The sequence below is a fragment of the Chrysemys picta genome, chromosome 15 (genome assembly GCF_011386835.1).
Source record: "Chrysemys picta bellii isolate R12L10 chromosome 15, ASM1138683v2, whole genome shotgun sequence".
NCBI lineage: Eukaryota > Metazoa > Chordata > Testudines > Emydidae > Chrysemys > Chrysemys picta.
Genome location: NC_088805.1, coordinates 28871076 through 28886112, shown reverse-complemented (window position 1 = coordinate 28886112; position 15037 = coordinate 28871076). Strand labels below are relative to the sequence as shown.

Genomic DNA, 15037 nt, shown 5'->3' with positions numbered 1-15037 from the left:
AGACTTTCAGACTTCCTGGTGAAAAGGCAGTCCTCAAAAAATCCTATCTTAAATAAAACTAGATATGAAATAGTCTCTGGAATTTGGTTGTTGATTGCAACTTTCCCCAGCAACTTTATGTTGTATGTCATTCTTACCTGTTACAATTTGGCAGGTCTTTGAAATCATGGTATAGGAGCAATTTTCTAATCAAATATATCAAATTATTTTTCTCTCATGTTCCAACATACCATAGAACTCTAGTTTTTATATTGTTGGTTTTTCAGCTTCAGTCCATCATCGGTATATATTTCAGACAATCTAATGACACATTTTGGTGGTGTGACAAGAAACCTGAAAACTCTAGATTTTTGTGGTGGTGTGTCCTTCTACCTAAATCCAAGCAGCATTTCTCTTCCAGAACTTGGTCTTGCCAGAAGCTAAATGTTTTCCTGAACTCTTCTGGGTGGTTATCAGTTTGCTTTTCTGAACTGCTGACCCTCTCTTCTTTTTATATCTGAATGCTTGAAATGCTTGCCACAGAAATCTGCCTCAGCCCAGTCTGATGCCAGTGCTACATCATAGGTGGCTTGTAAGGAAGCACTTCTGTTTGGATGATAGCATGTTCTTACCATCTTCAGGCATGTCATCTTTTGCCTGCCTTAACATAAATCAGCTAAACTGTATCTTTAGCCTTCTGGGCTTGCCATCAGGTATTTAGTAGATGACTCCTAATGCTGTAGCTCAAATATAGGCTATTCTTAAATCAAATGTGGCATTTAGTTTGGTTACTTTTCCCACAAATAACTACCTTTGTTTCTGGATAATAAAACTTCTGCTTCCATTTATCAATATGTGGCTGTTTGCTTGAGTATCTATTTGTAGCATTTAATAGCTGTGCGGCATGTGGAGTAAATTGCTATAGGGCAACTTGCTGGATGTGTTAACAGTCACTTACATTAGGAGGCGCTAGATATTTTAAGCTTCCCCCAGTCACTTTGGACAGTACTGTAAGCAGATATCTAGAACCACTTGCGTTATAGCACAGTTTTTTTTTCTCCACATTTTATTAATCTCAAGTGTATGCATAGCATCCATATAGTGAATACACCAACATATCCTGGAAATAAACTTCTGATTTGGGTATGTTACTTAATTCTTCAGGAATATTTAGTGATGAATAACTTCCATATGACTATACCATTCCCAGTTAGAAATAACAGCCGCTGCTTTTAATTTCTAGAATAAATTTGCCCAAGTGAGTTCTCAGATTTTACTTCTGGCTTTTTCATTTACACTGTTGGATTTCGCATTGCTATTAAGATGATCTATATTAAGGTCCCCGTGACCTTGAAGCTAATGGGTGCTTTCTTTGTGTTATCAAGTGACTCCCTGCATGAATCACTCCCTTTAATATCAGACTGTTGTTCTACCTGAGTGCTTGTGTTGCAGAATGAAGAAGTCTGAAAGGACAACTGCATTGGGGGGGTGAGGGGGAAGTTAATTGCTTTTAAAGCAGTCTCCTAACATTTTCTTAATCAGTGAGTAAAATCTCTGAAAGCTTCACCTTCCTGATTAGTTTGAGGCAAGTAAAAATCATGACAAACAGTAGTCACTGTTCAGTGAAGAAAATTGCATTATTTGCTGAAAGTTACTTTTTTCCTTCATGGCAGAGGAATCTGAATCCTGAAATGCACGTAACATTCTATACCTGTTAAATCTTTTGGATAGCGAAGGCTAGGATGATGCAAGTTTTCAAGATCCCATTTAGCTAATGCTGTGTAATTGAATGTTTCTGCTAGATGTCTACAATAACAGGCAATTCAGGAGATCTGATTCGTGTCTTTGTCACTGCTCTTGAGTGCCACAATTTTGTCACCATTTCAGTTCCTGAAGTTGAATGTTCTTCAACAGATGGAAAGTAGCTAAACTATATGGGCACCATAAATTAGTTTTACTTCTAAACATATGATGGAGCAACACCCAAATCTGTGTTTTTTCTTAAATCATTGAGAGAATGTTAAACAACTTTCTTTCCTCTTGCTCCTACAAATAAACCCTAAAACTGGACATCATTAACACAAAGACTCTGATATTCACTTGATCTGTCTCTAGGTTTGAAATGTTGGCTCCTTTAAACCGTATATAAATTTTTAGTGTGAAAAGTTTGAAACAGACACTTAGCACTGAAACAAAGCAACAATATATGTATGATTGGCACGTCTACAGAACGAATTCGTTTACTGGTTCTAAAGAGCAATGGCTCAAGCTTTGTACTTTCTGGTAGGTATGGGCTGTCTCTTCTCTCCAGAATCCAGTGATGGGTAATCATGAATTATCAAGTTTTCTATTGACAATTCAAGCTGTGAGGACAAATATATTCCTGTAACAATTAACTCCCACTAGTTTATTGTTTGGATAAATTGTATATGTTTTAGGTAATTGCTGTCCTCTGTAAAACTTCCTTTGTGTGTGTGAAAGATCTGTGTAAAACAAAATTTTGATTTTACACAGATACATTATTTATTCTTTTGCTAGTTCTTGGACCTCTCCCTCTCTCTTCTGCACATGTTTTATTGGTCTGGTGTTCTCTCTAACCTTATCTGTTTTTCTGTCCTAGCAGTAAGTTCTAATATCCTAAATAGTACAATGGTGGGTATGTTATAAATTTCAAAGAGTCTCCAGGGATTAAGAGTGAACCATCTCCAAAGGTGTCTTTTGGAACTGTTAAGACCTCACTGATACAGCTGAAAAAACAAAAGCCTATTTATTTGTTTACTTTATTGTAACTCTCTTTTAACTCGACCTCTGAGGTTATTGTTGGAGTGTAATAGACGCTCAATATCTGTTCATCTTTATTTTTGTATTAAAGTAAGTAGTGGAGCCCTCAGTGTGACAGTTCAAAAGGAGAGCTTATTGGGGCTGACTTTATTTCAACTTCACTCAGTTGTAAAATTAAGTAAAAATATCCAGCCCTATTAACTAAACAAACAAAAATGATATCTGCATGAACGTACAATCTTCAAAAATAAATGAATGTCGACCTTTCCAGAAGATTGGAAGTATACACATGGCAAGAGGCTAATTTATCTTTCTATCTCCCAAATTCAGCATGTCCCAAAATACCATACAGCAAGGAGACAGGTCCTTCTTTCTACTTTGCCAGTGAGTTGGGTTTTTTGTACTAATTTTGATTGTACAGAAAATAATTTTTAAAGAGTAGATGTTAAAGGAATAGACATGCTGAGGGAACACTTTTTCTTTGCACCAGGCCAAAATATAGAAAATGTAGGAAAACTCTTTTCAAGCAACAAAGTTGAATGAATGAATGAATTTATTTACAGGGCACCAAAAGCTAAAGTACAATGTACGTGTGACTTGTCTAGAGAATAGATTTGTGTAAATACATTTATGCGTGCCAAGTTGCGTTTCATTTTGTGCAATGAAGTCTTGCATCTAACTAGCCTCTACTGTATCTTGAACTGATGAAGACTTAAAGCTGCTTCTTCCTAGTCTACCACCAAAAAATAGGCATCGCCCTCCTTAAGATCTCCATGAACTCCACTCCTCCCCCATCCCTGCCCAAAATAGGATTTCCAGTTTTCTCAAGGTTGGTCAAATTCCTGAAGGCAAAAAACTCCAGCACTTTACTAGCAATAAAACTCTATTTTGAGTCCTGTCGGGGGGAGAGCACCTTCTGCATCCCCGCAGTAGTCATGGGAGAGATCACTCGGGAATTCTTATTCTGGGGCCTCTGAAGGAGCATGGCAAGCAGCACATCTTGTCATTCCTGTAAAAGTGTAGCTTAGTCTCAGCCCTGTGTCCTTTCATGGGATATGGTGGAGATGGGTTCCCGCTGGCCGGGTAAGCACTACCAGTTACATTAACAGGTCCTTGTGCTTCAGTGTGCTGCCATCCATGTGGTCCTGCAGTGATGTGCTGAGTGGGGGAGTTTCTCTGCACCCTCTTTCTCCAGTGTGTGTGAGCGGGGCCAAATATAACGTGGTTCTGTATACTTAATAAAAAAGGCTAGCAGTCATTGTGGTTAACTGATAAGCTGCATCAGCAGTCTCTAACTGCCAAACAGAGGTGTCAGATAATCCAGGTACTGAACAAAGACATCATAGATTAAGCAAAACGAGTTGAAGAGGAGAATATTGGACTCACAACTTAATTATATGTCAGATAACCTCTGTGTTTCTCTCCTGATAATAGATCCCAGTAACCATACACAGCACATTCCAAAATGGAGTATGTTTTATTCTCTTAGAAATAAATTACAATCTGCTGAGTGAGGTTAAATTTCTATTTGAAGGCTTTACAAAACTTGAGGAAGAAGCTTCAGAAAGAAACCCATGGTGTGCCGGGGTAGGGTCCCTAGTGGAATGGCCATAGAATAATCTCTGGTCATCCCTCCAGAGACCCTAGCCCTCCACAGATAGGCGAGGTGCAATTCCTGGGCCTCTCAACTTGCTCCTGTATTGCAGCAAGCTTGTTAGTGTCTCTATATCTGTTCATAGAAGCAATCTGTTTCATACACCCTCTGTCCTGCGAGTCAGTTCATTCAAGAGAGTATGAAGAACAATATAAATCCTGTAATTTGTGTTCTCTAACAGATTTTGGTTTTAAAAGGCTTCGTAGCTTTCATTTTGGCATGCAGAAAATGTGTTTTACAGAATGACTTCCTATGATCGTATTTTGAAAACTAACTTTGAGCACCTAAGGGTGTTCGCATATCTTGGTTTGGTGCACTGAAATTCCTTTAACAAGTTTCTTCCTTTAATAGATATTCTTTTAAGTGGAGTCCACTGTAAATGTGTAAAAATGATTTTGTATGTGTTTATAACATGAAAAAGACATGCTATATCTCTGCTTCCTACCATTCAAACTGAGGTCTTTAAATGTAGTTATCCTCACCATCTTACTGGGTCTGGCAACAGTCTGGAATCACTTCACTGGTCAGCACCCTGAAGCTATCTAGTAGGTTCTGAGTATCCGTGCATTACTCCTCTGACAGATCCCACTGCATCCATTGTCAGGTTTCCGTTTTTCCCCACAAGAGAATTTTGAACGTCAGAAGTTCAGGGATTGACTTCAGTCTAGGCTAGTGGTTGGTAATGCTGTCTCTGATCTGTGCTGCTCTGATTTTTAATGTCGGACATTTCTGTGGGTTTACAATAGCTGCCTTTCGCCTTTCTTGCTTTGCTCTTGTCAGCAACCTTGACTGTTACTCTTTCCTTCTTGTTTTAGTTGGAATTCAATTCAGTAATTAAAATCCTGCCTGGTATAGTATCTTTGTCCAATCCAATATGGAATTGCTTGTCCTAACTGTGCATCAATATCAAAATGATGGTGTAGTTATAAATAATATAGCCCATATCAAGAAACCACCTGTTTAGAAAGTGATGTAAGTGAAGTGCTCCTAGGAAAGAAGAGAGAGAAGGTGTGTGAGGTAAATTTTTTTTTTAATTGGACCAACTTCTGTCGGTGAAAGAAGAAAGCTTTCGTGCTGCAGAGCTCTTCTTAAGGAAAGAAGGCATTTCTGACTTAGGCTATGTCTATACTACAGTCAGGATCGAGGCTCTGAGATCGATCCACCGGCGGTTGATTTAGCGGGTCTAGTGAAGACCCGCCAAATTGACAGCAGATCGCTCTCCAGTTGACCCCTGTACTCTACCCTCCACAAGAAGCGCAAGGTAAGTCGATGGGAGAGTTTCTCCTGTTGACCACCCACGGTGTCGACCAGTTATTCATGTAGCTGGAGTTGCGTAGTGTAGGTTGACTTACCGTGGTAGTGTAGACATAGCCTTAGACTTCTGCTGGAGGCAAACCATGATTATCAGCAGTCCTCAGATGAGCAGAGGTTGCAACACTCTCTTTGTTAGTTATATGCTTCCATAGAGCTTTTTCAGCATTGTTTCCTGTATTAGTACGACAGCTGGAAAACCATGGCACTGCTGACATGTCAAGGACAACGTAATATGATTTCTGATTACTCTTATAAGTGGTTTTTTTTCTTCCCATGTTTATTATAGAAATAAGCATGGAAATATTCACCTAGGGTGATTGATTCTGTGGATGAGCATGTAAAACATTGTTTATAATCAGTTGTCATAATGAAGGTGAGTAGATTGTATCTGGGTTGGTAAATTTTCATGACTATTTTGAATGGGTTCGTGCATCTTACTCATCTGAATTAATCATGTAACACCACAATTTAAATCTCTGTGGAATCTGATTGTGATGTTAAAGACCTGACTTTAGGTGAGAGCACACAGTTACAGCACATAAAACTCAGACTTTTCCTCTCACACATTCTTAGTAATAAAGGGAAGGAAAGGCCTTTAGAAAGTGAAACACTGTATCAGAATCTCTCTTGAATTGATGAGGTATCAGCAGCTCTGTAGAAACTGAGATTCTGTAGAAATAAGTGGGGGGAAAAAAACTCCTAAAGTTAATTTTCCTGAGATCAAGTTGAACTTCTACTATAAATTGGAAAAGGTGGATACATTTGTTTTTAAATGATCCGCTCCATTATTCCTGAAGCCTTCTTGAGTAAGATGTTTATGGAATCTGGTAAAGCCTCAAGAAAAATAACAGGTGCGTGTTTTTCTTAAATGTTACTATTAAAATATTTGCAGCAGCAGTTGAGTGAGCATTTTAGTACATAATAGTACAGTAACTCCTCACTTAACGTTGCAGTTATGTTCCTGAAAACATTGTTTCACTTAAAGTTGCATTTAAGTGAATCCAATTTCCCCAAAAAAAGAATGTAAGGGGGGGGGGTAGGTTCCAGGGAAATTTTTTTTGCCATATAGTACAGTACTATAGTTGGGAGGTGCCCCCCGCCTTACCCCACACAGGCACAGCCCACTGGCACTGGAGACAGTGAGGCAGGCAAGGAGGCTGAAGGTGCTGTAGGCTAGGAGAAGCACGTTGCGCAGCAGCAGCGACAGCTTCTCCTACTCTGCAAGCACCAGGGGCGGGGGGGCTCAACCCTCGGCCCGCCCACACAACCCCTTTTCCCCAAGCCCCCACCCTTAACCCGCCTCTTCCCTCCCCCTCCTCCCCCTATACTCTGCACCCGGTGTCCTCGCTCCTCCCCTGCCTCCTGCCCGTGGCAATCCGCTGGCTTGCAGCATTCAGGAGGCGGGGGCAGGAGTGAGGACACAGCGCGCAGGCTCCCCCTCCCTCCCCTGCCTCCTGAACAGCGCAAGCCAGCTGATTGCCACGGGGGAAAGGAGGGAGGAGGTGATGGGGGGGCTGCCAGCTGAGGACAAAGCAGGCAGCCAAACGATGTTAGAGCAAAGCATTTCACAATTTTCAATGGAGCATGTTCTGTAATTGAGCAGGGACGTAAGATCGAAACAGTGTTAAGCTAGAGGACGTTAAGTGGGGAGTTACAGTATATAAACTGACTAGAATAGGTTCTGAAAACAAATACACAGCTGGGAAAATGTAAATACTAGATTTTAAACAAACAAAACTCTCTCAGTGCTCTGCCAAGCTGTGGACATATTGCTTTAGGAGAAGTTACTGAAAACTGGTGTTTTGCTCTTCTCCCACTTCCTTCTGCATGTGAAAATGTTCTAGTAAGTTCTGGACTTGCATAACAAGTTCTTTTCAACATGAAGCCTTCTTGCATAATATAGATACCTGCTTCAGAATACCTCGTATTTGGGTCTTCTCTCAAGCTATGAAACAATAAAAGATGAAGCACAGTAATAGTTTTAGGGAATAATAATTAAATTATTTCAAGGCCTCCAATGAATAAAGAATAGATGTGGGAAACCTTGAATACCCTACAACTTCCAGTACATGCTTATAACAAATCTCCTCAAGAACGGAATGGAACTTGAATAAGGAGGAAGGAAAGAAGTTCTTGGGGCTGAGGCACTAGAATCCGACTTGGGAGAGGTAGGTTAGATTTGGAAAGCCATTTAATCCCTCTGTGCCTCAGTCCCTTATGGTTAAAGTAGAGATACTGTGTCCCTTTTTTGTAGGGATTACTCAGACTAGAGAGAGGCCATATAAATATTGGCTCAAGACTAATTGCATAAGGAGATGAAATGGAGAAACTTGAAATTGTAACAGTAAGTTGAGTTTTAATTCTAATGTGTGAATAGGTCAGTTTTCGTACAAGCTTGCAGGCAGTGAAAATACAGAAAAAAAATTAGATGGAAATTTGCTGCTGCTGTAAATGGAATTTAAGTGGTAACATTAAATATGAAGTCACTATTTTTCTGCTTGAAAGCATAACAGGATACCATGGCACTGGAGACTAACTCCTGTTTAGGTGCATAGAAACTTCAGAACTTCCAAAAACCCAACTCCTGACTAAAATCACTAATGGTATGTAAAGACTTAATATTGTAACAAGTATGTCATGGTCAAAGTAGCCCTTGGAATACTTTGCAAATTGAAAGCCTTATAGTGTAGTTCGCAAGATTCATCTGTCCATTGAGATCAGAATGCTGTTGTACTGTGTGCTGGAAACACAGGGTCCATGAAGAGTTAATGACACTTTCATGTGAGGTGAGTTCTTGAAGGGTTGAGTGGGCTTCAGGAGGTGGATTATTTATACTGAAGCGAGCTCACCGCTAGCTGAATAAAGTCACTGTTTAGGGTTTTGTAAAGTATTGAGCAAACGTAAGGCAACAGAAGTAATAGCAAACTGGACTGGGAAAGGGTGGGACAGTGGGTGTTTGCTTAGAAGTAATTGGAGGATGTCTGAGGCACTTGATGGAGTGGCAAATTTCTGTGCAGGCCTTGTGGCAGACAGTGCTGCACTTTTATCAAATGGCAGTATGTTTGGTATGTTCTCGCTTTCAATCCCCTGCTTTTTAGGATGAACAGATCAAAGGCCATTCTTTTGTGTGTGTTGTGCGGAGAAGTTCTACATTTCAGAAACCGTAACGGGTTTTGATATAGAAGTTAGAGCAATTAAATCTATTTGCTCTCGGAGCTGGGATTTCCTAGTATAAAAAGAATTGCTGGCAATGAATATATGGATGGTTGTGGCCTTAACTGTAGTCTAACCTAAAACTATATCCCAGATGGGAGCCCCTTTTTTCTTTTTTTCCAATGAACTGCTTCATAAATCTAGAAAGGTGCAGGAGAGGTACATGTAATGTGGCCCTCAGATTCTCCTAATGTTGGCTTTCTTAGCACTTCGGTACAGAACTTTACATGTGTAGCTCTCTGATTTAGCAGGTAATTATAGCTCTGTTTGTTCCTCAAAGCAATCGCTTGTTAAATTAGGATACAGGCAGGAGCTGGGTTCAGGACCCAAGTGATAGGTTGCTTTGGACACGCCATTTCTAGCACTGTGGGAAGCAAAGCTAGTCTCCACTTCAGTGCAATGTAGTATTGGACCGAGATGAATGTGAGCTTGAATTAGTAATAGCTTTCCAAGCCACATACACAAGCGGTTGGTAGGTTGTGCATGAGCTTAAACATGTAAGCTCTAAAAGCTACAGATGTAGAGGAAGCATGTAGTCATTTTTTTGGAGACTATTGCTTCATTTAAACTCATTGCTTAGTGCTCTAGTAAAAACCTTTTAGAAGCAATTTAGCGTGGCTTCTCATGCTGTCTACTCTTAAAAATTATTGTTCCTTTCACAAAAGGGCGGGAGCAAACTCTGCATGGCCCATTTTGTAGCCCGATGTGATAGGAATGGCCAAGCAGGGACTTCTTGTTACATTTCACTTTGCGGTAGAAGGATTTCCCTAAGCCTGTGGTGCTGCAGTTAATGAATGCTGCTGCTTGACACGTGTGGTCAGTTTCCTTGCCGTGGAATTCAGAGTCCAGGATTTCCAGCAATGAAGGGTTCTAGAGCAACATCAAACAGTCAATGGGAATGGTGGTAATGCAAGGGGGCGTCTCGACGTGGGCGCTAGATGTAAGGCTCCAACGAAAGCTGGTTGGCTCTCGGAGAGCCGGAGTTTCCCGGCTCTTCTGGCTGCTGTGTTTGTGTAACTTACAGGCAATCACAGCGTGTATACATGTGCTGACTGTACTCCAGAAGAGTAGCATGGTGAGGTTAGCCAGGTAAAAGGCCAAAGACTTTGTGGATGGATGGTGGAAATAGAATAAATATTCATGTTTGTGAATTATTTAACTCTGTACAATAGAGAATTTACTTTTTCCAGAACTATAAAATGTAAGAAACTGATTACAAATCCCTTGTAGACTTATCGGTTTGACTAAAATTGCAGATTAAATACTGCTTTAGTGGGTTGATGTATACGGTATCTTTGATTAAATCAAGCTAGGAAAGCTGAACTATTTTATCATGGTTATTTATTGACTTTCCTGCAAAACCATGTAAACTACATGAAAGCAAATATGGATTTTTAGATCCAAGGTAAGATGTGCAGGTAACTACAAGATAAAGTATTTGTAGGGGAAAAAAGACCAATTCACAGTATCCCTGATGTGCTGTAAAATCCTCATATGCAATGTGAATTTGGTGAGATGTATATTCTTTGTCACTTGTCAATTTCCTCCTTTTCCTTCTAGTTTCTACTGGTTCACTTGCTCAGCAATATGCCCACCCGAATGCTACCCTGCATCCACACCCTCCTCATCCGCAGCCTTCTGCTACGCCAACAGGACAGCAGCAAAGTCAACATGCTGGAAGCCACCCTGCTCCCAGTCCAGTGCAGGTAACAGCAAAACTCTAGAGAGAAAACATTTTGGAATATGTCTTGTAGCCCATTGTTTTAGAAAACACTGTACCAGTCTATTACTTCAGCATCAGTTTGCTCTTCATGCAGCTCCAAAGGTATTCTTCTCGACAAATAATCTTTTCTAGTAGTTATGTTCATACTCCCTTGTTCCAGAAATAATGTGGCTTGGAAATATCATTTCCTTATGATTTGCATGTGAATCCAAAGTGAAGTGCAGTCAGCCTGCCTTTATACCAATGTGTGATGATAGCAATAAGGGTAAAGGATAGTGAACAATGGCTTAAAAACATTTGTGTAAACAGCAGGGGGTGGTTCTTCCCCCACCCCTGTGCACACAGAAGTCCAGTAATTGGAAGTTACTCATTTGACCCTTTTTGATAAGGAATGGGGGGCAGGTGGCTCAGCAGTGATTTGCGATTCATTAAGGACTGTCACTCCCCTGGTATACCTGGCTGCAAGTTCGGTAGGTGTGGATTTATGGTGTAGAAGTTAGTCACAGACAGAAGTGCTGAAAGATGGCTTTTGGTTTTTACACGATAGCCTCAATTCTGGAGAACACATCAGGTCTGCAGGCTCTAGTGACTTTTTCCCCCCTGTGCAACAGAGTTGGATAATAAGACCTACAGGATCAGAATGTGGCACTTTATTTTGTGTTATTTGTGCAGTGTAGATAGGAAGATCCTTCTAAAATGTTTGATATTAAGTGGAATTTTAATAATTCATTATTATTTCCATGGAATAAAGATTTTTGATTTCTCCCCTGGAACCAAAACCTGAAACTCACTAATTCTTCCTCCTGTTTGCTTTGCAGCATCACCAGCACCAGGCTGCTCAGGCACTCCACCTGGCAAACCCACAGCAGCAGTCAGCAATGTACCATGCTGGTCTTGCTCCAACCCCCCCTTCCATGACACCAGGCTCCAATACGCAGTCTCCACAAAATAGTTTTCCAACAGCACAACAAACAGTCTTCACTATTCATCCTTCCCATGTTCAGCCTGCATATACCAATCCGCCACACATGGCCCATGTACCCCAGGTAAACAAACTTTAACAACCTTCCAAAGACTGAATGTCCTGTTGCCTCAGAGATCTCGCCTTCGCATGGGGCAGTGGCCTCTTTTTACATCATTTCTCTTGGCCGACTATTTTCTGTGTTGCTTAGGTTTCTGTTTGCACGGTGCCGTTAATTTAGCAGTCTGGCGGCGCCACAGGTACTCAAGAATCTTGCTGCACCCACTTAGTCTAAAATAGCTACTGTGGGGCTCCACTTAGAGCTTTGGAAAAGGTATTTTGTTAAAACACATTTGAATGCAAAGCCAAATCTTTATAAAAAGTCTATTCAATGAGAAATACTCAGGGGTGCTTGGAAACTCCTGAGAGGATTATGAAGAACTTCAGGAGAGGTTAAAATGAGGTGGGAAGGAAAGAGAGTAACCATGTACATTGATGGGTTGTCAATTAAATTGCCATTGAGGATATGGGGGACAGCTCAGTGGGCTGCAGTGGGCTGATCTTGAATACTGTTTTCAGTTCTGGTCACCCCCCTTCAAAACCTATATGGCAAAAATAGAAAAAGGTCCAGGGAAGGGCAGTGAATGTGATTAGAAGTGTGGAGAGACCTGCAACAGAGATTGGCACTATGTAATTTAGAAAACACAGATTAGTGGAAACATAAGGGTACATCAAAGAATGGACACTTAAGCAGGATCATTCCTGTGGAGGATATTTCTTCCTAACCCCAGGCAGTTAGTGGTTGCTTTATGTCTTAAATCAGAAGGGTTGATACTCCCTTTGAATGTTACCCTGGCTAGTGTAACTCAAGATCTTGTTAATCCAATAGGAGTCTGATCCTTTTCTGAATTCTGCTAAAATCTTTCACTCAATCTCTGGGACAGTCTCTGTTCAAGTTAATTAGGAGATGTGGAAAAAAAAGTTGCTTTTACCATACTTCCTTTTACCCATTCTAAATGTATAGCTTTTTAATTTCAGAGTCTCCCATTGCCTTGCTCTTGTGTTGTGAAGGAACCCCCCAACTGACTTTCTTTAGCCAACTTGTTACAAGGCCTTTTATCTTCCTCCGAAGCATCTGGCCATTGCCTCAAACAGGATATTGGTGTAGGTGGGATATTGATCTGTCTTAGCTTGGTAGTTCTGTATCTGACTAGATTTTGTAGTTCCTTTGGGTCCCCGTAAAGTCCTGCATTTGGACCCTCAGATGTGCCTAATTGCAAGTGACTGCTATATAGACACCTAGAGCACCAAACCTCAAAAGCAAAGGTAATCATTTCACTTCCATGATGGAAAGGACTAGGTGAACTGTACTGAAGTGTAACTGACAATTGCATACCTGTGTGCCAGCACGCTTTCCGTAAATGGCAGTTAATTGTCTAATCTTACTGGCTCCTTTTTTGCTTTGTTGGCTTCACAAAAAACTACTAAAGTAAATAAGAAGCTGCTTATAGTGCAGAATTAACTAAATGACTGTTAAAGTCTCTGATATTTTTAATGAGCACAATCAGTCTTCTATATCTCTGATCTTGGCTTGTGGAATTCTGTGCTGTTGGTTTCACAGACATAAAAACAACAGGCCTGGACATCTCAAAAGATGTACAAAGTTCCAGATGGCTTCTCAGGGTGGGGCAGTGCCCCATAAGCCTCTAGTGAAGGAATGATAGCTTCATCTATCTAAAAATCTCTTATGAAATGGCTACCTCAACTGCTTACAGGAAAAACAAATAATAATCCCGAAGCACCAGAGATAGGGATTTCCCAATGCTCAATTCTATCATGAAATTCATTATCACTTTATAGTGGGAATTCCAGACGTGCTCACACCAAGGGATTAAATTAATTTCATTTTAAAGACAATCAGTAACTCAATGCTAATTGAATCCCTGACTCACGAAACTCTGAGCATGTTACAAAAATCAGCACCTAAGCATCAAGTTTTGCAAAGCATCATTACCGTGGCAAAAAAATCGTATATGCATGTCTGTATTGAGCATGGCTGCTATGGTTATAATAGCATTGCTTGGTCAAAGCAAAAATGCTGGTGTTCATGAGGGATGTAATGCATGAGGTTTGGAAGGCATGGCTGTTGAGCACAAACAGGGTCCTTAGTATGATTTGGGAGTTAGTTCTCATGCCTTCAGGGGCTTCTTGGAAGCTATATTGCAACTTGAGGAGTTCTGTTAATCAAAGGCCAGTCTGATTAAGGCTGACAGTGATACAGTAAAAGTAGTGCTTATGGAAAGAGTCGCAGGGTTTAGCCACATGGGAACTTTGCCCTTTCTGCACATCTAACTTGAATGAGTCTGAAGTCCTAGCCAGTGCCTGCTACTGTCTGGAGTGGTGTCTGGCATCCGAGTTTCCTCTGCCAGCTCACTTAAAACACACCCACGACTAAAATGGGCAAAACCAATTTTCTTTTGAAAACTTGTTTGAATCTAAACCTGGACAGTGTTAAATGCTGTCTGGTTTTTGAGGGTCATCTTGTAATTGAGAAATTACTGCTCGAGATTGATAGGGCTTTCACCTAGGAAATATAGATCGTCCCTCTGACTGCCTCCTGTCAGGAAGCATGACTAATAAGTGACAGGAGTTTCCCCACCAACTGAGGAGATACATTACTTGCTTATAAGGTGCTAAGCAGGTGAGACACATGCAGCTCACTTTTCCTTTGGGGATTAATTATGAATGCTTTCAGTACACAAGAACTGTGATATTGTGAGCTTAACTGAAAATAGAACAGATCTGAACTAGCTGCATTACATAGTGGAATGAAGGGGGATATTACAAATTTTCAACTGTTTATGTGGGAGTGAATATAGCTATAGAGAGAGACTGGACATTAGAAAGACTATGGGCATCTAAGACAGGTGAACGTGATGAAATTGGGAATTGTAGACAGGGGAGAAACCAAGTTAATTTCATTGAGGTGTGAAGTTTTTGTTGGAGACTTTTGCTGGGGAAAAATGTAGAAATCTTTGCCTTTGCTTCATGCTTTTCCTTCCTCCTTACAACCATCCGTTCATTTGAGGTACTGAGAAGGGGATGGTGGATCTTCTCATGTATGTAAAGGCCTATATAAGGGCCTATTATTTGTGTGCAGTGTCCAATTCATTCTCTGCATAGGAAATGCTTCTCAATTCTTAACAAAATGTCTAAAGATTTTTTTAAAAATAATATTCCAAAAGTATCCTTTACCAGTGCTCTTAGTCAGCCATGAGCTCCTGCCCAAACTGAGGAGATGTCAGCAAAGCCAAGAATAAGGATTTGACACCTTGTGTTTTAAAATCTGAAACTTACTCCCTATGTGCACATTCTAGCCAATTGACTTAAAATGGAGTAAATCTCCGGATTT

General features: G+C 40.5%; 1 protein-coding gene across 18 annotated transcripts in view; it reads left to right on the top strand.

Moving 5' to 3' along the window:
- ATXN2 (ataxin 2) overlaps window positions 1-15037 on the top strand; it is a 92286-nt gene that overhangs the window by 75933 nt on the left and 1316 nt on the right. For 14 of the 18 annotated variants that reach the window (XM_065568762.1, XM_065568771.1, XM_065568770.1 and 11 more), the window contains 3 exons: window positions 3091-3144; window positions 10502-10647; window positions 11483-11710. In XM_065568762.1, coding sequence (XP_065424834.1) covers window positions 3091-3144; window positions 10502-10647; window positions 11483-11710 — 428 coding nt within the window. The remainder of the gene's footprint in view (window positions 1-3090; window positions 3145-10501; window positions 10648-11482; window positions 11711-15037) is intronic. The other 4 variants (XM_065568769.1, XM_065568760.1, XM_065568759.1 and 1 more) reach the window with 1 other exon arrangement.